This window comes from Vulpes vulpes, chromosome 3 (assembly GCF_048418805.1).
Source record: "Vulpes vulpes isolate BD-2025 chromosome 3, VulVul3, whole genome shotgun sequence".
Classification (NCBI taxonomy): Eukaryota; Metazoa; Chordata; class Mammalia; order Carnivora; family Canidae; genus Vulpes; species Vulpes vulpes.
Window position 1 is genome coordinate 11,146,992 of NC_132782.1, and position 23,829 is coordinate 11,170,820.

General features: G+C 34.2%; 1 protein-coding gene across 13 annotated transcripts in view; it reads right to left on the reverse strand.

The window, feature by feature from the left end:
* Positions 1 to 5,408: 5,408 nt before the first annotated feature.
* The window catches only part of LOC112916453 (sodium channel protein type 3 subunit alpha), a 105,009-nt gene continuing 86,588 nt past the window's right edge, over positions 5,409 to 23,829 (reverse strand). For all 13 annotated transcript variants that reach the window (XM_025994133.2, XM_025994139.2, XM_025994134.2 and 10 more), the window contains 10 exons: positions 23,087 to 23,207; positions 21,527 to 21,681; positions 20,589 to 20,762; positions 15,461 to 15,583; positions 12,914 to 13,186; positions 11,967 to 12,020; positions 11,001 to 11,138; positions 9,768 to 9,872; positions 7,923 to 8,193; positions 5,409 to 7,406 (listed from right to left, as the gene is read on the reverse strand). In XM_025994133.2, the coding sequence (XP_025849918.2) occupies positions 6,211 to 7,406; positions 7,923 to 8,193; positions 9,768 to 9,872; positions 11,001 to 11,138; positions 11,967 to 12,020; positions 12,914 to 13,186; positions 15,461 to 15,583; positions 20,589 to 20,762; positions 21,527 to 21,681; positions 23,087 to 23,207 (2,610 nt within the window). In that variant the 3' untranslated portion in view covers positions 5,409 to 6,210. The remainder of the gene's footprint in view (positions 7,407 to 7,922; positions 8,194 to 9,767; positions 9,873 to 11,000; positions 11,139 to 11,966; positions 12,021 to 12,913; positions 13,187 to 15,460; positions 15,584 to 20,588; positions 20,763 to 21,526; positions 21,682 to 23,086; positions 23,208 to 23,829) is intronic.

The following is a 23,829-nucleotide window of genomic DNA, read 5'->3' on the forward strand; positions in this document are numbered from 1 at the left end:
ATCTCTAACCCATACTGGAGCCAAATCTTTGTGTTCTATTTCTACATTGTGTCTGGGCAATTTAAACCAAGCTGTAGGTCACTGGGATTAGTAGAACCTAGAGTATCATCTGACTTCAGTGCTTGCCTTTCTCCATCAGTCCCAGGGAATTTCCCTTGCTTTCTTGTAAGTCCAACTATACATTAAAAGTGGTCTTTTAACAATATTTTACCCTCCATTTTTAGATATTTTAGGAGGGGGCGGATTTCATGATAGTTGTCCCATTATGTGGTAAGATATATATTTATTCAGCAAATTTCTAAAGTTATTAGTGTATTACCAGTGTATTCATGAATTATCAAAGTTAAAAATATCTACTTCAAGATAGTGAGATAAAACCTCTCTGTTTTTATTTATGCAATGTATTTTTTTTAAACATTTTTTAAAAATTTATTTATTCAGAGAGAGAGAGAGACTGAGAGGCAGAGACACAGGCAGAGGGAGAAGCGGGCTCCATGCAGGGAGCCTGACGAGAGACTCCATCCTGAGTCTCCAGGATCAGACCCCGGGCTGCAGGCGGCGCTAAACCGCTGCGCCACCGGGGGTGCCCATGCAATGTATTTCTAATGAAGACAACTCAATAAGATTATTTCACTGATAAAGTTAATGAAATGAAGTTTTTGGTTTCAGTAGTTTATATTAGGTAAAAAATATTACTTATAAACATAGTTAATAGGTATACAGCATTTCCAAGATATTTGTATATATTTCAACTGATTGTAAAGGTGGATATTTTGAATTTACATGCTAATAAATTTGAGAATTGTCCTTCATAGGATTTAAAGAGTTTATTAGTATTTGTTGTTTGGCACTTAAAATATATTTGTGTGTTTCTTCAAGAATCAATTCAACTAGCAATAGATTTACTTATTGATAGCCACATATCCTAGTCCTAGAGGAAAAAAGGGTGACAAAATTAATGAGATATGTGCTATATATTGAATGTGCTACAATATTTTAAGAAGAAATAACTGTGAAGGAGGTAATGCAGCACAGTACGATCCACACCATCATGGGTCACATGAGGAAGTGTGAGGAGGAGAAACGATTTCTTCTATTTGGGGAACTCTGTGGAAGCTTCCTAGATGATAATGACACTTGAGCCAGGTCTTGAAAGATAAGGAATGATTCGTCAGGACATTTCTGGCAAAGAAGTGGATAGATGTTCAAGACAAGAAAGATGTCAAAACATTAGGTAACGGGAGAGTGTGTGATTATGAGGGATAAGAGGCATGAGTTGTGGAGTGGTGGCCATCAGTGGTGGCCAATAATAGCTGATAGTAGTAAAATAGGTACGGGCAGATTATGTAGGGATTTGTTTGTTTTTACTTCATAATTAGAAGGGGAAATTGATTTTCTGAGCAATTGGGTGCCGTTAGGTTTAGGAAGTTTTAGATACGTACTTCAGTATGCAAACTGGCAGAATTTTGAACAGAGTTTCTGGAAAGAAGAAGAGGGGAGAAACACTGCTGACAGAAGAATCTGTAGGAGTCAGTAACAACACAAGTTTTTGAGAAAAAATGTTTTAGATGTTATAATAAAATGATGTGTGTGTGTCTTTTAATCTTTTGTAATAAAAACAGTACTCTAAGGAATATAAGACTTTAATAAGCCCAACTTGAAGGTTTGTGGCAAATATTAATTAATGACAAAAAGAAGCAAGTACACTTGTTCTAGACAATTTTACAAGTAAAATTGTAAATTATTAGTGACTTTTTGTTAGATGTCAGGTGTTGTCTTTTAGAAATCTGTAACACCGTAAAGAAATAATAGCCATCCTTTCACTTATTTAAAGCATCCTTCACTTTGTGTTATAAAACCTTTGAGGACAAGAAAACTTTTTTCTTTCTTTCTTTTTTTAATATTTTATTTTATTTTATTTTATTTAAAAAAAATTTTTTTTTAATTTATTATTTATGATGGTCACACAGAGAGAGAGAGGCAGAGACATAGGCAGAGGGAGAAGCAGGCTCCATGCACCGGGAGCCTGATGTGGGATTCGATCCCGGGTCTCCAGGATCGCGCCCTGGGCCAAAGGCAGGCGCCAAATCGCTGTGCCACCCAGGGATCCCTCTTTTTTTAACATTTTAATTATTAGTGAGAGGCAGATATATATATAGAGAGGCAGAGACACAGGCAGAAGCAGGCAGGCTCCATGCAGGGAGCACGTCAGGGGCTCCCTGACGCGGGACTTAATCCCAGGACTCCAGGATCACGTCCTGGGCCGAAGGTGCCGCTAAACCGCTGAGCCACCAGGGTGGCCCAGAAAATTTTTTTCTTAATGGAGCTAAAGTTGGAGCCATATGTGTTTCTATTTAAGCTTATCTCAGTAATAGTAATGTTATTTTTTTTATTTTATATATTTTAAAGATTTTTTTTATTTATTCATGAAAGACAGAGTGAGGCAGAGACAACAGGCTGAGGGAGAAGCAGGCTCCATGCAGGGAACTCGCTGTGGGACTCGATCCCTGGACCAGGATCACGCCCTAAGCCAAAGGCAGATGCTCAACCACTGAGCCACCCAACCATCCCCTGAGTAATGTTTTAAAGGGCTTGACAGGTCATATATTTTTCCTTAAGTGTTACCCATATAAAGAAGATTACTCCCTTTGAATAGACAATATGACTTTGAACATAGAATTTTAGAATTTAAGAGACAAACGTGTCATTCAAAAAAGGAGGAATCTGAGGGGCCAGAATTTGATTTGCCTGAATTACATTGCTAATTTGATGCCAGAACTGATACTGAAAGACAGGTGTTAGAACTCTTGGTCCAGTCTTTTTTGGTGTTTCTCATTAATGCAAAAATGGTCAGCAAGAACTTTCTTTATGATTACTACGTAATGGTTTGAAATGCACAAGAATGATTTTTATGTTATTTTATTGTATTCTAGTTATTTGAAAATTAGTAAACACTTAAATTTATATAGCCATTATCTTTTGGCTATAATATTTAAAAACTGGAATACCCATTTTTTTCTCCATACAAATGTTCTTCCCTTACTAAAGGACAGCCATTAGTATCACTTACTGGCGAGTTTAAGTTTCCTTAATTTCATAGTATTGTTATTTCTGTATCTAAGTTGATTATTTCTAGCATATTTTATATTTAAATTTTTTTCTAGTTATTTTAAACAATTCTGTGATGAAGTTCAATAATAGAAGGATTTTTCTTATGGAATTAGTTATTTAAAATATATATTAGGTCATATTAACAGCTCTATATTTTGAACAGTATTTTCAGAATATCCATTAGCTTGATAGGTATATTTTTAAAAGTTTTTTTTTCAGCTGAAGGCTCTTATGACTATTTTAGAAGATGATCATGTAGCTGCAGTGCATATCAATTAATAGAATAGTTGGCTAACATTATATGATGGGTTGCATAGAAAGGGTAAGGGTTTTGCAAAATAATACTTCACTTCTCTGTGGTGTTGGCGAGATCTGAAAATTGACTTTAGCAGAAAGAAGCCAGTGAATTCCACTGAAGTCAGCTTATATCATTTACGTTGAGGAAATTATGAATTGCATATTTAGATTCACTTCATCTTCAAAAAAATATGCCTTATAATTGGAATTTTCCATTGAGAATAAACATTTGGTTTTGACAAGACATAAATCCAAGGGCCCTAAAAAAAAAGTTAATGTAAATTCTCAATCACAACCATCATTAATACTTTATATGTAAATAGGAGTTCATAAAATGAATTTAAATAACAAAGTATGTAGCCTTTGTTAGCTACCAAGAAATTTGGAGATGGTTATCAATAACACAGAGAAGAGCTGAGATGAAAATGGTTACAGCCAAGGGAAGTAATTGGTATTGACAACCATCGTCAATGGCTACTATTACTGTTACTGAAACTGCAAATTGGAACATGTGGATGTGATTCTTTGCACACAGAAAAGTTCACAACTGCTTTTTGATAGCTTTTATTCCATAGTACTGTGTGGTGGATCTTGTATTACGTTACTGTAAAATCCCTGTGAACTTTTATGTATACAAATATCAGATCAATTACAGATTTCATTAATTATGAATATTTTAAACATCAATAAAAAACAGAGGCCAAGAAATTAAATATAATAAAAATTGAAATATTTATTCTTTTGGCTCAATAATGACGTAGCTCACCATTCTTTTTAGTAATAGCAATTCCCTGCATGCAGTTCATTTAGTACACTACAAGTAAATAGTTTTGTAAAAGGTTAACATTAAACTTTTGGTTTGTGCAAAAAAACAAAAATTTATATCATGTTAGGTAATTGCACAACTTTGCCACTTTGTTCATGGCTAAAAAGGAGAGAGCCCATGTTATTTCTCTAATAGCTCTAGTATAGCAAGAATTAAAAAAATAAGACTAGTCTGCATAAGCAAATACTACAAAAGTTTGAGTAAAAAAAAATTTCCATGAATAATGGGTAATATTGAGGCAACCATAGTAAAAAATGATCTAGGTTTGAATTTTTGACCAATGTATCTCTATTGGAATGGTAGAAAATATATTATAACAAAGAAATCCACAAAACCCATTGTCTAACTTTTATTTTAGGAAATTATCCATTGAAAAGTCTTATGGATTCAAAAGTTTGGAGTTGTGATTAAAAATAAAAAGCAAAAGCATAAAGTAAAATAAATTGCCATGTCATCAACCTGAAAATAATTTTCTTATGTACAAAGTGCAACAAATAAAATTGATCATATTTTTACATTATTTATATTTAAACAAGTTTTGGACATATTTTTAGCAAAATATGATAGTATAGGTTTTGACAATAGGCAGTTTGCAGTGTGTTTCTTTGAAATATAGAGAGACACCATATGACACTCAAGTTGAATTAAAATTCAGAAGTAAAGGTGCTTTTAAATAACTGCAAGCTATTCTGCTTGACATACTGGATAGAGCTGTATGTCTTCCAACTCTACCAACATGTGACATCTTCTAACCAAGGCTTGTGAAGAATGGGTTGAGTAAAATAGAGCAGCATAGGCAATATTAACATGCATTAGTGATAGTCTTCAAACTATGTTTAATGAATGGTACAGGATACATCCCTGTTGGAAGCTCGCAAAAGACACACTGTGGTACATATTTGATTTAATAGATGTTGTTTATCAGAATATATATATATATATATATATATATATGATTATATATATACGTGTGTATATATATATGTGTGTGTGTGTGTGTGTATATATATATATATATATTCCTGCCCAAACATGCACCACAGGATAAAATAACTATTTACATAACAGGGGGTGTTGAATTGACATAAAATGTCAGCTTTGCTGAGAGTAGAAGATGGCAAAGCAATACTGCAGCTGAAAGTGGGACAACTATTCTAAAGTGACACTATAGATATACTTTTTCTAGATTTTTTTTCATTTTGTTTTTGGAAAGCATTTAACCAAATTAAATATAGAGCTCTGGAACTTAGAATAAAATTTGCACTTGCTGAAACAATATTTGCATAAAAATAATCCTTTAAAAATTAGAGGAGACTTTACAGGCACATAACTGTTCAGATATAAACAAATGTAACAGACTAAAACACTTTCAAAATTAAAGCTGTCTAGAAATGAAGTACCTGAAATTATTGACATTAGAATATTTTTTTCTGGTTTTGAGCAAGAATTTTATCTCTCAAAACACTTTTGCTGATCATTTGAGAGACTTGTGGAGTAGGAACACAGGGCTCTTATATACTTTTCTCTCAACTTAAATGGCATTTACAAAAATAGTGACATAGTATTATGAATAAACTATGAATTAGGGAGCAAGGAAATCCACTAGAACAAATTTTGTAAAAATATGGCAGATATGGAAGTTAAAAATAGAGTGGATGCAAGTACTGTACTAAAGGTGTTTGGTGTAGTTACAATGATCACTTTGCACAATTATCCCCACAGTCTAGATAGCCATTTAGTTTCTCTTCAGCAGTGTCAGCTGGTAATGAAAACAGCAACCTCTTGTCAATCTTGATACCCTGACTCACAGAGTTGTAGTGATGGATAGGTCACTGTCTTGTTATAGGCACTGACCATGAGTATTTGTTAAAACAGTCAGTTTGGCATAGACCTCTTCTGGGAGTCCAGTTGACACATAGACTTTACCATCATAGGCTGTAAACAATTGATCACAAAGATAATTCTTTGTTTCTTTTTTACTTTTGATTTTCCCTGACCTCTTTCCCTTTGCTTTCTTTTTCTGGTTTGTCTTTCTCAAACTTCTCTTTGTCTGGCTTTGTTACACTGTCATAGGAAGGAGGAGATGTGGTAGAGGAACTTCCATCTGTTTTTTCTGGGGTGGAGTTTCCATTTAATTTGTCAATAATCATGTCTTCTTTGATAGGTAAATCAATCCTTCCTTTAATTGCCTCTTTGTTATATTCACTTGATACCTTTTTTAACCTTTGTCTTAAAAGATAACATCTGAAATTACGCTGAATGATAGCAGCAGATACCTCCTCTTGTTTGCGTTTCAGAGTGGTTGTGATGGGTTCATAGGAGACTTTGGAGGGGTTCGAAGCCATGAACCGGTCTTCCATCTGTATTCTAAGGGCATCCATCTCTCCACTCTCACCCAAAACACGCTTTGTAAAGGCAAATAAAATGTCGAGGCAGTGGATCCGGTCCCCACTGACCATGGGCAGGTCCATGGCAATGAGCTGGACTTTGTTTGGTTTCGCTATGAGAAGAGGAGGATCCAGGGCAGCTGCAAAATCAGAGAGCTTGGAGAACTCTATAAACTGGGTGGCATCAGGATCAAACTTCTCCCAGACTTCATAGAACATCTCAAAGTCATCCTCGCTCAGAGGCTCTGCACTCTCCTCAGTAGCAACACTGAAGTTCTCCAGGATGACAGCGATGTACATGTTCACCACAACGAGAAATGAGATGATGATGTAACTGACAAAAAAGAAAATCCCAACAGATGGGTTCCCACAGTCTCCCTTAACTGAACTTCCAGGGTGAATTGTGTCAGGATCACAGTCAGGTGGTGCACTGTTGAGAATAGGTGCTAGCAATCCATCCCAGCCAGCCGAGGTGGTAATTTGGAACAAGCAGATCATGCTGTTGCCAAAGGTCTCAAAGTTGAACATGTCATCAATTCCAGCTTCCTTTTTAACATAGGCAAAGTTGGACATTCCAAAGATGGCGTAGATGAACATGACCAGGAAGAGCAGGAGGCCGATGTTAAATAAGGCTGGGAGGGACATCATCAGAGCAAAGAGCAGTGTGCGGATCCCCTTCGCCCCTTTGATCAGACGCAAGATTCGACCGATCCTGGCGAGCCGGATCACTCGGAACAGGGTGGGGGACACAAAGTATTTTTCTATCAGCTCAGCCAGAAACATACCTGTGGAAAAAATACAGAAATCAACTAAACAGTGAATATCTTATGCCAACATGAATGCTTTATCTTTGCAAGATTTAAGAAAACAGTAAGATTGTTATGATTATAAACTTTTACTAAATATTTGGGTCCACTCCCTAATACTAGCAATTAAAGATAACAGAGTTTTATTCAATGATTCTATAATGTTATAAACCAATATAGATTTTTAGAAAATCCAAAAATTAAATAACCTCAGAGTGTCATGGCAATTTAAGATTATATACACTCAGTTTCTATGAAGAGTTATCCCCACACATAAAATGTGCTGATTACTGACAAAGATTATTTCTGAAATCTCTAAATATATTCTCTTTTCAAATATTGACATTTCTTCTGTTAGAGGAAAATGAACAGTAGTGGTAAACTTAAGAATTATACACATTAACATTCTCAGATCTAATTTCTGAGTTACACAGCTGTCAGGCCTTGGGGAGCTTTACCTCCAGTGGTACCTCTCTGTAATTAAACCGTTCTTACCCACAATGGAGAGAATCACCACCACAAAATCAAAAATGTTCCAGCCTATGGTGAAATAGTAGTATCTGAGAGAGATGAGCTTTAGCACAAATTCTCCAGTGAACAGGATAATGAATACAAGGTTGATCCGGGACAAAACCAGAGTCATATATTTGCTCTGGTCATCAGTTTCCACCATCATGGTGACCATATTGAGGCAGATGAGGATCATGATACTGATATCAAAGACTTGTCTAGTTACAAAGTCAAAGACCATTCCTTGGAATTTGTTCTAGAAAGAGAGGTAAAAGAAGGTTAATATGCATATTTCATAAATAATGACTAAAATTTCAGATGAAGGCCTTCCATATATGGCCATGAGATATACACCCTTATCACATTACTACAAACAATTTTTTGTGCTCCATTTCTCTTCACATTAAAATACAAAAGGACATGAAAAAAGTCATATGATAAGAACAAAACGTATTCAGTATATTTAAGTTCCATGGGAAGACAGAGCTCTCAGTAAGGCATAAATTGGTGGCGGTTAGCTGTTAATATGCATGGGATTTGCTTGATTTAAAATGACTTGATAATTTTTACCAAAAAATTATGACAACTAATAATGAAGATTTACAAAGTAGATTGATACAGAGTTTTAAATGGATGAATACCCTAATTCATTTATCAGTACTTCAGGAATTTTGGTTTATAACTTATTTCCATCTCTCTCCTTCAAAATATGTCATTTTCTATTTTATTCTGTCTCTTTTAACTATGTTTGTGTATTATTTATCTCTTTCTTCATCTGTTCTTTATCCATGCTTCAACAAAAATGAATGACATTTTTTCTTTGTCTTATTAGCAATCATCTCAGGAATCACGCACTTTTAAAGATTACTATACTCATGTGGTGTTAAATATAATTCTATTAGGGAAATAAATCCTTAATAATTTAAAATAAAAACATAAAATTTCGTAGCTTATTGAAAATCAGTTTCATGAATTGACAGAGTTTTCTTCTTTAAAATATAATATTTAAATAATCTTCAGTAAAACAGGTTTATGTCCTTTTGTGTATCCTCCCCTACCTCCCCCCTTAATCACTCCTAACCTCAAATCCAAAACTCTTAAAAATATGGTAAAGTGGAAGTCATTTATAGGATTCATGAGAAAATCCAGTTCTGGCAATTAACAAGCTTTATGACTTTAGGTAGGATATTTTACTTTTTTGGGGGGGGGGGCTTCAGTTTCCTTATTCCTTACCCATCTAAGAAGATAGGTTAGTTAGAGTGCTGCTCTGTGAACATAATCCATCGTTATGTCTTTTCGTATATTATGAAGCTCTACAGAGTATGCATTCTGAATAAGTCTTTCTTTTTTGTGTTGTTGGTGAAACAAACTATTTTGATGATGCCCTTTTCCTTTCTAAAAATGTTAATATTTTCTAGTCGTCAAATGGAGAGAACAAATAGTGTAGAGGGAAATAATGGGGTGGGATGGGAGTTTTCCAGACTCCCATCTATTTAAATGGCAAGAGGGTGCTGTATAATATGATTGGGTACATTCCTGGCAGCAATAGGTGGCAGCAGGAATATGGAGTCTGCTATGGAAGCAGTTACTGGACACTCCATATTGCACGTTTTCAATCGACAAACTGTAGAGAGCATCACCTCCTTTTTAATAACTTAGTAATTCTTACCGAGTGTGGCAGTTGTGAACTGTGTTAAACAATATGAACTTTACAATTAGGGCATACTATATATTGGTGATATCACTCAGTATGTTTTCATCCAGAACACTACCAGTTTCATCATATGGAAATAAGGCTTTAGAATGTTAAAGAAGATGAGTAATTCTTACTGCTGGTCGAGGTATGGGCTTCTGAGGTTTCTTGGATCCAAGTTTCTTCATTGCATTGTAATATTTTTTCTGTTCTTCTGTCATAAAGATGTCCTGACCTCCAAAGTAAAGATACAGTATAAAACTGGTTACAATCTGAATGTGTGTTACAACAGCATTTGTACAAAAATATTTGAGTCTTTAGTCTTTTCTCAATTTTTAAATGGAAATTATCCTGTTTCATATGTTTTTTGCTATATATGTTTTTTGCTATATATCCTGTTTCATATATACATATATATACACATACATACATGTCTTTAATTTTCTCATTTATGTGAAATTCTGAATACTATTATGTAAACCTATAATCACATAAATGTCTGATTAGTACAGGATCCTAATTTCACTATATTATGTTTAGAAGGAGGCTCAGGGGTCTCAAATATATTTTTGTGAAAGAAAAAATGTTTTCTTAGTCCATTTCACTGTTGACAGTTTTACTTCTTTATTCAGTAATTTTAAGTACTTCTGGTGTGCTAGAAAATGCAACTGGTATCAGAATTACATAGATATATGAGACACAATGTCTTGTTGCCATGTGGAGTAGGAAAATGAAAACAGGTGGAAAATGTATAAGGCTATATATATATATATATATATAAGTATTGCAGAGATCAAAATAAACCCCGAAAACTTAGAAACAGGCTTTATATAGGGGGATACCCTTAAGCTAGGTCTTAACCGATGAGGTGTGCTAGGCAAAGCATTCCAGGAAAAGAAAATACCCTATGTAAAGTCATGGAGACACAAGAGTGTGGCTTGTTCAGAAAGGGTAGAAAATCCATGTGACTATGTGTGTAAAATGTGGTAGTAGTAATGGTGGATATTGACTGAAGAGTAGGGAAGTAGATATAGAAATGTGATGTGGAAGAAAATGCAGCTAGAAAACTGAGTGGAAATAATTTCTGAAATTCTCTGTAAGCAAGGATGAAGCATTAGAGGAGGCCCACTGGATGCTTTGAAGCCATGGTCACATTTTTTTCACAAAGACAGGATAGCAGCTCAGCAGAGGATGCATCTAGGGAGGAGCCACCAGCTAGAGGCTGGAAACTCTGGATCTGAACTGACCAAATAGTGAACTGAAAAGAATATAAAAATGATCTAAGTCTGTCTTGATTATGAATATCCTGATTATTTGGATGTACAACAGACAGAACTTCAGGGGAAATCTGAGAGCTGAGAAATACTTATCTTCTTTTTCTGTTGGTTGAAGTTATCTATGATTACACCAATGAATAGATTCAGAGTGAAGAATGACCCAAAGATGATAAAGATGACGAAGTATAAATACATATATAGATTTTCTTCATAAACAGGCTGAAGTTTTACCTAAATGGTATTGAAAATATTAAATAATATTTTAAAACATAATAAATACTTAAACTAAGTTAACATTTGGTGAGTGTTGTCACTTAATCTAGAGCTATTTTTGCCTTGTTGTGAGATACTGTTCTGCAAAAAATGTTCTTTTTAAAAACTAGTATGATCTAGGAGAATGAAAGTTTATCATTTTTATGATTGTTCTTGAATCTCTTTCTCCACTGTGACTTACCTGTATATTTCTTTAAATAACAGTGGTTATAAACAAACATCTTGAACCTGTTAATAGTCTTACAGTTTTTTTTTTTGCAGCATTTTAAATTTGAGTCTGGAGATGTTGGCTCTTGAAGATATGGCTTTAATAATAGAATATCAACTTCTAAAGGAATTCAGCATAAACATATATTCTGAGGAACTTTTTCAATTCCTATTTTCAAAATTGAATTTCCCTGAAACTTGCTTTTTTCCTGTTTTTTTTTTTTTTTTTTTTTTTGGAAGTTGTTTCACAGACTCTGTTTATCATAACCTCCAGGGTTAGGGAGAAGCAAGTTACTTTCTCATGAGCAATGTTCCCAGTCTTGAGTCTCATTTATGGACCAGTTTCATGTCTTCTGATCCATGCAGTTAGATATCCTTTCATATTAGATATATATGTCAGACATATATTAACCAAAATACCATATTTATTGAAATGCATTACCTTAAGAGGATCATTTCTATATGCAGTTATAAATGTTCTCATTGCTATTATAGAAATCTGGGTCATTCACTTAAATTGTTAAAAATGTTCACTATGGAAAATCTAGTAACTATGAATAGTATTTGAGTGATACTTACATCTCGTGAATCAACAGCTGCATACATAATATCCATCCAGCCTTTAAATGTGGCCTGTAAATAATATAGATTTGAATTCTGCATAAAAACCTAATCCAAGAATATGGCATTTTATCATATGAAAATCTGATAATATTACTACAAGTAAGTTTTTGTATGATATCATAAAATTCTCTATAAAGAGATTAAAATGAATTGAATGAAGAACTTGAAGTAAAATATGATTGTATTTAGAGTCTGGAATTCATTTCCTTTGTTCTCCCAGAAGATATTAATTACTTTCTACACAAAAATTGAACTAGAGGCTTGATTCATAAAATATCCATCTTGGTCTCAAATTCTTTTTATACCAAAATATAAGTTCTGTGATTCAAACCTATGGTGTGTTTAAACACAGCTCAACTGTTTTCATTAGTGAATTACTGATTAGTTAATATGTGGTCAATTAAGTAAAAATTATTAAACATTATACATTTTGAAATCTACCCCATAAGATTTACATTTCTACAAATAGCAGAACCATACTCCTTAGATGTTGGTGCAATAAATTTCCTGGCTAATAATATATAAACATTTAATTCATCACTAAAACATGTACATTGTTACTTTAACATATAAAATTGCTCCTTTGGCAATGATTGCCAAAGAAAACTAAAAACAGTAAAAGTGCAATTGCACTCGATAATATAGTAAGAAAAAAAAACAGGAAGCAGGAATATAAGACTATATTAAAACATACTAAAAGTTGAACACTGGGAAAATTTGTAATCAAATACTGCAAAACATCTTAAAGTCAATTAAGTTAATAGTATAGGTGTTATCATCAACTACTTTTGTTCTGTTAAATACTAATTATTCAAGCAAAGCACATCAGAGAAGCACAAAGATCATTATCTTTTGTCAGACATTTTGAAAATGTTTCCAGAACTCATACAGTGGCAACTTACCACTTGAAGCAATGCAAGATAGCCAGCGCCAACATTATCAAAGTTTACTTTGACGTTTTTCCATCGAGCTTGCTTGCCAAGAGCCTGACAGTCGCTCAGATTGTTGACTTCACTAACTTCAAACATGTTACCCGTTGTCGTGTTAACACAGTGGTAGAACTTGCCAGCAAACAAATTCACACCCATGATGCTAAAGATCAACCAGAAGATGAGACAAACCAAGAGTACATTCATAATAGAGGGAATTGCTCCAACAAGAGCATTCACAACAACCTGGAAGAGAAGAGGAGAAGGCCACTTACAGATCGTTAAGATGAAAACTGTTCCTTTTATTTATTTAATACTAACATGGGTGTGAAAAGAGTTAAATAAAAATCTAGGTGGATAAGTTATTTCTCATGATATGCTCTAGGACATATTTGGTAAGGGAAAACAAACAGTGACACAACTAAAGAGCTAAAGGATTTAAGGAAAGCAAAATATGCCAAAGTGTGAAAAGAAATAAAAACCTGATATAGTAAGATGGAGTCAGAAAGTGTTTGTATGCTGGGGAGAAAAGAAAAAAAAAGATGTATTAAATACCAACAAGAAATAATTGTCATTCAGCAATACATTTTAACTTCCAAGTGTTAATGAATGATTGATGATTTGAAAACATGGTTAAACAAACCCTTCAAATAAAGTATTAATAATGCCTTAAATAAGCCTCCTCAGATCAAGTCAACATTTTATGACTATGAATAATAGTGTCTTTTTTTTGTCTATTGGTAAATCCCAATTTTAAAAAGTATATTAAATGAGATGGAATTTATCTCTGGACATAAAAGTACCGAGTATGTCCTCATTGTTATTCTGATCTCTCAAATACTCACTTTGGGGTAGGGTACATGTTACTTCAGGTAACATTTGGGGTATAGGTTACTTCATCAACCTGAGCTGACCTGTTTCATGAAGGAGAAATTAAGTTACCTATTCTCTCATTAAATTCAAAAGCTTAATAGGTATTTTGAAATCTCGATGGAGGTTGACAGTATCTTTTCTTATCTACTTTAATCTGACTCATATTGGACTGTTTTGCTAAGCATTTATGTTAAACTATTGTTTTATTTTTAAAAAGTATAAGTATTGTTAGAAATCAACCTCAAAAAATTTTAAATTGACATCAAGGCCTGAAATCCAAAATTCATATGCTATTTAAATTTTATTTCTTTTAGAAATTAAGTTATATATATTATACTTGCCATGTTTCTTTGCTCCTAAAATTTGGTAAAATGACGTCCACAAATTTTCTTATCAAATAACCATGTGATATATTTCTTATTTTATAGGTGGAACATTATTTCAGCCATATAATTAAATTAAAAATGCCAAACAATGTTTTTTCAGATTAGAGTAAATTTATAAGCTTCTTATTTTGTTCATCTTCCTTCAAAAAGGAATTGTTAATACAAAACCATGCAAGTAGATGAGGGCTTAAGTATTGTCAATAATGGCAAAGATTGGCTTGAATAGAACTTGAAATTGTATTATAATTTTTATGAATTTTATCTTGTCTTGTGACTTTTTTTTATCAAATAGCAATGAAATGAAATTAGAATGTAAAACCAAATATGTCTGTGCTTACAATGCTTCTGGAAAGTCTGTACAGTGGTTTCATTCTCCCTGAAACTCCCTGAGTGAATTTTGAAGTCAAGGCTGAAGTGTTTGTTTTTATTGCTCCAAACTTCTAACATAAAAGCATTATGGCCAGGGAGAAAGTCAATATCCATGTGCATTTGCATGCTGGAATAAACAAAGCTGGCCTTTGCTAAGTAGTATTTTGAGGGGTGTTACGAGTGGTTGTATATCCAAATAAATGTGTACTTTATGTGTAGATGCATAAAATACACACTAAAGAACGGAGCTAAAGAGGAAAATGCACATGCTGTGAAAAGTGAACCTCATTCAGAATGCTCACTTAAAAGGGCAATCTTTAAAGCAAACCCCAGGGGTTGCCTGAAATGCCAGCTAATTGTTCTAACCCCCTATTTTGGTTGCTTAGGATGTTTAGAGGCTTATCAGAGGCTACATTTTAGGGTTGTTTTCTTATACGATTATTTTTGTTACTGATATTAAATAGTGAAGAAATAAAGCACACAAAAACCTTTTACCTTTCATTCATTACCAGTGATTTTTGAGGAATCAAACTGCCTATTGGGAGGAAGAAAAACCCCTACTAGAATGAATGTCAGTAGTGAAAAATCATTTAGATATGTATAAGCAATGAAATAAAATAAATGGCAGTGTATGTTTTTGGATGTTGTGGAAACATCCTTGAACTCTCCTCAGAAGACCTGGATTCTAGCCCTAGTTCTGCCACAATTTCTGAGGACCTGTTTAAATATACCTCAGTTTCAGGAGGCTAACCTTAGTGATAGGTCAGATTCCTTTTCTGAAATTCTGTAATTCTGTGAAATAAATGTCAGAAAAGTATGGTACCCTTCTGTAGGTAAATAATTAACCTACATTTAATTCTGATATGAATCATCAGAGAGCTTTTATTCTTACCCTCATGCCTTCAAACCGGGATAAAGCTCTTAGAGGTCTTAAAGCTCTTAACGTCCGCAGGGATTTAATGGCACCAAGTTCTGAGTAGCCAAGAGCATTGGCTACCAAGCTAACCAAAGAAACCTATAAAAAGGAAAGATATTAATAGTTCACCTAGAAATAAACTGTCGACTAAAGGCGTAAGATGTAGTGTCTATTCTTTAGTACCAACCAAATAAAATTCAGACATAACGTGGCGGCTTTCATCTTCCATGTAGGGGGTTCATCTTATGTTGCCAGCTTCATTTCATGTTATTGCTTTTCTTACCAATGGAAGCAGAGTCTTGGCCAATTTTTATAAACATGTAAACCCTTCCCGTTAGTTATTTCACCCTGTGGAACCCCTTTCAACCTGTGCACATATCACTGAGGATTCAGGATTTGTTTCAAAAGCCAGATCCTCCATGGATCTGTGTTTAATATCATTGATTGGAAATCATGTTTTTCTCCTGAATTTATGTAGTATCTTAGTTATGTGTATTGGAAGCATTTACCATTTAATAGAATCAATTGATTAGATATCTTCTTTTTCCCTTCCAGGTCACATAAACTTTTTATGAAACAGTCTTCTCTCTGTGTGCCTAATACTGTCTGGTTAAATATGCTTTAGTTAATATGTGTTGGATAAATAAATAATGGAATAATTTTACCTGAAAAAAATTTTGTCAGACCAGGTTGTAGTAGTTTCATAATAATGAAGAAATGTTTATTCAAAGTTCTCAACTTATAATTCATAGTGATAATACATCTTCTGATATTTATACACATACTAAATTTTACTTAAATTTGTGAAAGGTTTAAGAAGACATGCCCTTTTTTGAGAGGAAAAGACTTTATTTGCTTAGATTTTCTTTCAACATAATATTTATTGAACATTTACTATGTGCAAGGTTCTAAGTGCTTTATGCATATAAATTTTAAGAAGTAGGTAATATTACTATTGCCTTCTCACTGGTGAGGGAGTTGAGCCCCTCATTCCTCTCTCCCCACTGAAAAAAAGGGATGCATGGTAATAAGAGATGGAGTTAGGTCTTGAACCCAAGTGACCTGACTTCAAAGCCATATCTTAACCTTTTGCATACAGTTTCAAAAAATTTGTTCCTCATCTGAACCATGAAAAACAAAATGGTTTGAGTGGCTATCTTATCAGTTCTTGCAAGGACTGTACAAAAGTAGTACTTTCCTTGATGCATATGGAGGAGTTAATTCCGTACATCCACTGGATGGTTTAAAGGCACTGGGGCTTCGTTTCTTGTAAAAAGAGCTTTTGAAAAATAGATCTAAATGAATCTTTCCATGGTTTTGTTAGGTAGGATGGAAACTGATATGCCCAAGAACTCATGGTTTAAAAGGTGACAAGGAAACCAGAACTGAAGCTTTAAAGGCACAAGGAGCCATTGCTCCCTCATTGTTTAATTTAGCATATATCTCACAGAATCTAACAGAACAATAAATGACTAGTGGCAGGATAATTTATTGAGCTATTCATTTCTGTCTAGTGTTTACTGCTACAGAAGACCAGAAAGATAGGAAAGGTTATTAGAGAATGTACAGGCTTCTATGTTCTGGGCTCCTTTGCTTTGGAAAGCATTAACAGCTTCTTTAGGCTTCTGGAACTCCTTTCAGAAGGCTTCCCTCATGCTCTTTAAGTCCTTTATTTGAGAACTGGGCGTTTAAAGGGAAGTGGCTGCAGGTTCCTCACAACCTGCAGTAAGGAAGTAAGGATGCTGTTGCTTTGAAACGAAAAGAAAAGTAATGGCCAAGATCAGGACATTTGGGATTCAAGTGTCTGGGAGACACCACTTGCATATAACCACTCCACAGTGGGGTGACTCAGTTCCTAGAGATGTGGGGCATTAGTGAACTGAGCTTCTTTTAATAGACCTCATTCCATTTTGTGTAGGAAAAAACTTTTATTAGGTTAACTAATGCAAAAAGCTTCATATACCTTAAAGGGAATTTTGAAATAAATAATTTTAAAGACTTGTAATATACTTAAAATGTGAAGATAATGCCCTATACAGGTAGTGTGCTTTACAACTTAAAATGATTCTTTTTTACTATTATCTCTGCTTGAGAGTGGTCAAATGACTAGTCCAAGAAAAGGTAGCAAGGGGCAAGGCCATAACTGGAGTATGTCTTCTGTTTTTAAATCCAGTGTGTTTTTCACCTCAGCAAACATGTCCCCAGTCTTTCAATATATAGCATTTTTATCTTCATTTTTTGTGCTAAACATAAAAGGCATTCTTGCTAATGTGTACAAAATATAACAAGTCCTTTGACAAAAACTGAATTTTTAATATAAATTTATATGAACCCAGATGCTTCACAATACAGCAAATATATGAAACTGTGTTAGAAGTTTCAGGGGGTTGGTTTAGCTGCCATTCACACCTTTCTGCATCCCTATGGCAGCGAAACTGAGAAAGAGAAATAATGCAGGAGGGATTTGTTGGTTCTGAAGAAGACCCTAGGAGTTCTGTGATTGCTTAATGAACCACATAATATGAATGTTTCTCTTTAAAATGGCTAATGGTAATTTTTTGAGAGCAGAATGTGTAAAAACCTTATAATCACTTCCATGCATTCCAATGATACATTTCAACCCAAACACTTGCATAATTTTTGATGACCAAATCTAGAAGCATTCTCCCACTACCATTATTATTATTATTATTATTATTATTATTATTTTTATTTTATAACATTTTCTGGAAACAGAAATAAGAGCTATGTGAATTTGAAAAGTAGAATAATTCATTATTTGCAGATATATTATTGTTGACCTAGAAGAACAAGGGAATACGGTAAAAAACTATATAAGAAATACTATAATTATTTTAGGTGCTAATATATGGTTTCACTTATTTTTTATTTTTTTAAAGATTTTATTCATGAGAGATAGAGAGAGGCAGAGAAGCAGGCAGAGGGAGAAGCAGGCTCCATGCAGGGAGCCAGATGTGGGACTCCATCTCAAGACTCCAGGATCACACCCTGGGCTGAAGGCAGGTGCTAAACCACTGAGCCACCCAGGGATCCAGGAATAAGCCCATTTAAGTCAACATAACTTGTCCCAAAGTAGAAGGCTTTAATTATTCCGTTTCAATCTACCAGTTGATGCTTATTTAAAAGGGAAGTAATTTTTTTGGCACATTCTTTGAAATGAAATGTATTCATTTAGACTTTATTCAGTAGATACTTAAGTATCTATATTAGGTGTCTCTAAGGATACAAGCATGATACAAAACCCCTGCTCTTTTTGCATCTTACTCATATTTTCTATATGGGCCAAATATATGGAAATTCTTGAAGTACAAGGTAGTATTTCAGTATATGTAAAATTTTTACTAAGTGTAAATATTTCAGTAAATTTCAGAATTCGCTGGAGAAGTTCTATCACATTTCTAAATGATCTTCGTGCATGAGAAAATCTTTCTGAACCATAGAGGATTCTTAAATGTATTTAGTGTTGCATCATTTCAGGGAGAAACTGAAGACTATAAATGCTAAATCCCAAAGCCAATCTGAAAATACAGTATTATATTTATAGTAAACCCCTGGAGTAAAGGAGAACGGAATTGAGAATTAGGATTGGGACATTAAGCTCAGCTTTGTTACTTAGTTTTTTTTATCTTAAAAAAAATATTTAAACTGAGGCTTCAGTTTCCTAATGTCTAGAATAAGGCCTAGATATTCTTTGAAGCCCATTTCAGCTGCAGATTATAAGAGTGTTAAACTTCCCTTTATGGATGGCTTCTCAGGATAACATTAAAATTCACCTCTGTTATCCATTAAAAGCCAACCATGGAAATTGGAAATCATTTCTGGTCTATTAAAGTGACTTGGTAGCAGATTTCTTATCAACTCAAAGGGTTAGACACATTTTGGTTATAGCACTATAAGTATGTATGTGTGTGAAAAAGGGGAGTAGAGTTTAGATAGGTCCATACTTATCAAAATGATAAAAATAATGAATATAAACATACAGCAATTATTGATTCATATTGGCAAGTGTTAGAGCTAAAAATAAAGTGCTTTATTATTGCTAGGGAACAGCTAGAGATAGTGCTTAAAGTACCTTGTTTTGTTGGGAGGCTGTGAAGCCTTGTGCAGTGGAATATCACAGACTACAAAGAATCAGATGACTGTCATTTTGCCCCACTGCTTCTTCATTGCTTGGAATAAGTAAATAGGCTGCAAGTGAGACAGATCCTATAATTGGTAATGTTTTTATGACTACTCACCCCAGGGTAATCAGATTCAGAGCAGGGCTCCTACACCTAACTCTCTGCGTGGTAAATTTCTGAATAGGTTCTGGGATATCTAACTACTGACTGAAGGATGGAAATGTATTTTATTGTCCCTGTGGGTATGTGGCTGAATGAATGCAGTAAATGTTTTTGGTTTTTTTTTTTTTTTTTTAACATTATTTAGTAACAGGTACTCTAGTAAGGAATTAAAATACAATCTCACAAGTCCTGACCCTATATCTCTTGATTTTACCTTCTGGAGTTATTTTTTATTTTATTTTATTTTTTATTTTTTTATTTTTTTATTTTTTTTTTAATTTTTATTTATTTATGATAGTCACAGAGAGAGAGAGAGGCAGAGACACAGGCAGAGGGAGAAGCAGGCTCCATGCACCGGGAGCCTGATGTGGGATTCGATCCCGGGTCTCCAGGATCGCGCCCTGGGCCAAAGGCAGGCGCCAAACCGCTGCGCCACCCAGGGATCCCTGGAGTTATTTTTTAAAATATAACTGTGAGTATAAGCTAAGTGCTTAGATCTGTCAACAGATTTTTAGCTTTTCCTTACCTTGAGGTCCTTAACTTTTAGAAAAATAACTGTCTGCTTGTGGCATAGAACACTCTGTGTTTTCTTTACACTGTCTACATTTTTAGGACCTCTTCTATCATTTCCTATGAAGCTTTCCTAATTTTTACATTTATTTTAGTTTTTTTTTCTTTTCACTGCAAAGTTGTGTTAGCATTAGTAAAACCAGGTTCTCAAAAGTCAAGGTTTTAATTAATGAAATGTGAAACTTATCTCTTTTAAAAATAATTTCATAAAAATCACTCAGGATACTTACATCGACAATCAAGAAATCTAGCCAGCACCAGGCATTGGTGAAATATGTTTGAAATCCATAAGCTACCCATTTGAGGAGCATTTCCAGAATAAATATGTAAGTGAAGACCTTGTCAGCATATTCTAGCATGGTTTTGATAGTCTTTCGCTGTTCAATGTATATATCTTCAAAAGCCTGTGAATCAAGAATGCTTTTATTTTACTTGAATTGAATGACTTGTCTCCCCCAAATACTTGATAAAATTGCTTAGTGTAATATTGGATTCAAAGTAGTAATTTGAAATTACTACTAAATATTAGCTAATATCTGACAAACATTGGACAAAATCTGAAGACTAAAACTAACAGAAAATGTTGGCAGGGGAAATGTCAACATCTTCTCTGATTTAGTATATTCTTTCTTTCTTGCCTCTCACCCCAACATCTCTGTCTCGATTGCTGCTGCAATGATATGTTTTTAGAGAAGTAATATGAACTCAGGATATAACTAGAAGTTCTTTAATGAGAAATGGACTTGGCCTATTCCAACATTATTTTCAACGATTCCCTGAATGATCTGGCTTATTTTGAAGAATAAATTGATTATACATAAAGAAAACAAAATACACTTTTAGTCCATAAATGTTAATATAATTATTAGGGCGAACTGGATGGTATTTGACATGGAAGTTAACATAGTTACAGAATGTCTCTGTGAATGGTTGTCTCAGTGAGGAAAACATCTATTAGATAAACACCAGATGAGAAATTCCATCTGTTTATTCATAGTTCTGATTTATTCTGTACTGAATTTTGCAGTTAAACCCTGGGTGCCATGCTCTGCCAGCCATGGATATACCTTCCTCTTTTGCTTCTTAAACTCCATGTCTGTTTGTAGTATTTTCAGAAAATAAGCTGTTTCATGAGAACATGGTTCTTACCACTTTGCATTTCACTTACCAAAGCACCACTGCTGAGAAGAATCATGAAGACAATGAAAGTCTCAAACCAGTTGTGCTCAACGATGCTGTAGCAGGTTTTCCGAAGATTCCACCAGACTTTGCCTTTGCCCTCTTCTATACTTACTTGACAGAATGGAAACTTTTTAATACATCCTAGAAGATAACATTAAATATAAGAAATTAGACAAAGGTAAATTCTGTACGACATATGGATTCGGTAGTCTCATCCACACGGAGTGCTCACCACAATGAGTGTAGGCACCATCCCTCACATACAAGGTCATTACAGTATTACTGACTGTATTCTCTTTGCTATAGACTTTTCATCTCCATGACTTACTTATTTTATAACTAGAAGTTTGTACCTGTGAATCCCTTTTATCTATTTTGCCCATCCCCCTACCTACCTTCTTGCTTTCCCATCCACCTCCACCTTTTCTCGAAAATATATTTTAATCTTAGATAGGAAAAAATAAGCTTTGTTGTTTTCTCCCCATACCAGTCTCAGAGCATCATTTATAGGGTAACTGGCTACTTCATTTCTTAGTTATCTTCAGCATCCTTCCTATACAATGAATCATTCTCAGACAAATATATTCAGGCAAACACCTAAAATTCAAGGAATTACTTTATCAAGAGTTGCATGAGTATAGTTTCCTTTTTAATACTAGGTAGGATCTCTCTTTGCCTCAAGGCCATTGATTGAAATAGGGTCCAAGAACACCTCTAGGTTTGGGGAAAAACTGCATGTTCAAATTGTTTATTAATTTTTTGACATGATCCTGAATATTTCACTTCCTTCTTTTCATGTACAGAAAAGCCCCCATCTTCCTAGGTATCAGCCACTGTCAGTTTTCCCAAGGTAATTTATTTTCAGCCTCAGAGCTTTTCTTAGTTACACCTATGACTCATCTTGTTAGTCAGTATTGCTGTTCCTTTGTCTTCCCCCCTCCTAGTTTTCATATTATTTCTCATTTCCATCCATTCTTCTGCTCTAACTCTCTGAGCTACTACTCATTGGATTAAATCCAGTCACATTGAATCAGCAGATCTTTATTGATTTGTGTATAAGACACTGTACTGATCACAAGTCAGACCTGTACTGACTGCCTGTCAAGGCTTTACAATACATCTGCATCCCCAAACAGCTCTGATCACAGCACAAATTAACCACATTTGAAACTGTGAAGGATGGAGTGTAATTACTGCAACATCTATAAATCAAATCACAGCATTGCCAATGAGGTCTGAAGGGACTGCAGTCAGTATCAATGAGATGACATTCTAGAATGCCATTTATCTCATGGGGTTAGCTTCTCCACATTCTGGAGGATAAAAACAACAAAAAACCACATCAGATCATCTTTAATTGTTCAGGCACCGTCACTGCTATAATATAATCTGGAAATATAGATAAATTAGCTTTTCAGAAGAAAAGATAAAAACAAAGAAAAACATGCCTTTACCATTTCTTTGAAATATGACCTCAAATGAGGTATTATCAGTTGCTGTAAGAAAAGCGGGGAGACTGCATTTTAATCATATTGAGCTTGTTTACCTTCAGTAAAACAAGCTTCCGGTTTAAGGTCTTCCTCAGGTTCAATTTCAGCCTGTTCACCTTCCCGGGGCGGAGCAACATCAACTGTGCTTCCTTCAGATGAGCTGGTTGCATTTAATTTCTAGAAACAAAACCCCATTGCAAATTGTGATTTTTCTCCCCTTTTATTCATCTAATTTGGAAATTTTTTGTCATAGTGTGAAATGATAAAAAATGTTAGTGATCACATTTGACTCTATTAACATTGTTGATAGATTATGTACTAATAATTTAACCAAATTAAAGTCCTAATATTTAAAACAATGTGTAACTACTGACCTGATTCAGACAGAAAAAGGTTACACAGCATTCAGTGTGAGTGATTTGGAAAGAATGGGTTGTACTGATTAATTTATTTTTTTTATCTCTAATTGTATACGGATGCCATATGAAATAGTTTAATACATTAATACTCATGCCAAATCAAAAATAGTTTGATGAAAGTTTTGTGGGCTGACATTCATTACTGATTATATTAATTAAAATGCATCAAATTAAAATGTCCACCTCTTATGATGGAATTTTGGGAGCAAAGAACATTACCAGTCATCTCTAACTACTGTCCATGTTTTCTGTAATTTTAGAAAGGAAGAGCAGCACATTAACATTAGTCACAGTCATTATATTTCAACTTTGAGCTATATTTTTCCTCTGGCTTACATAATCTTCTTTACTAGCAGAAAAATGATGGATCTCTCTCTCTC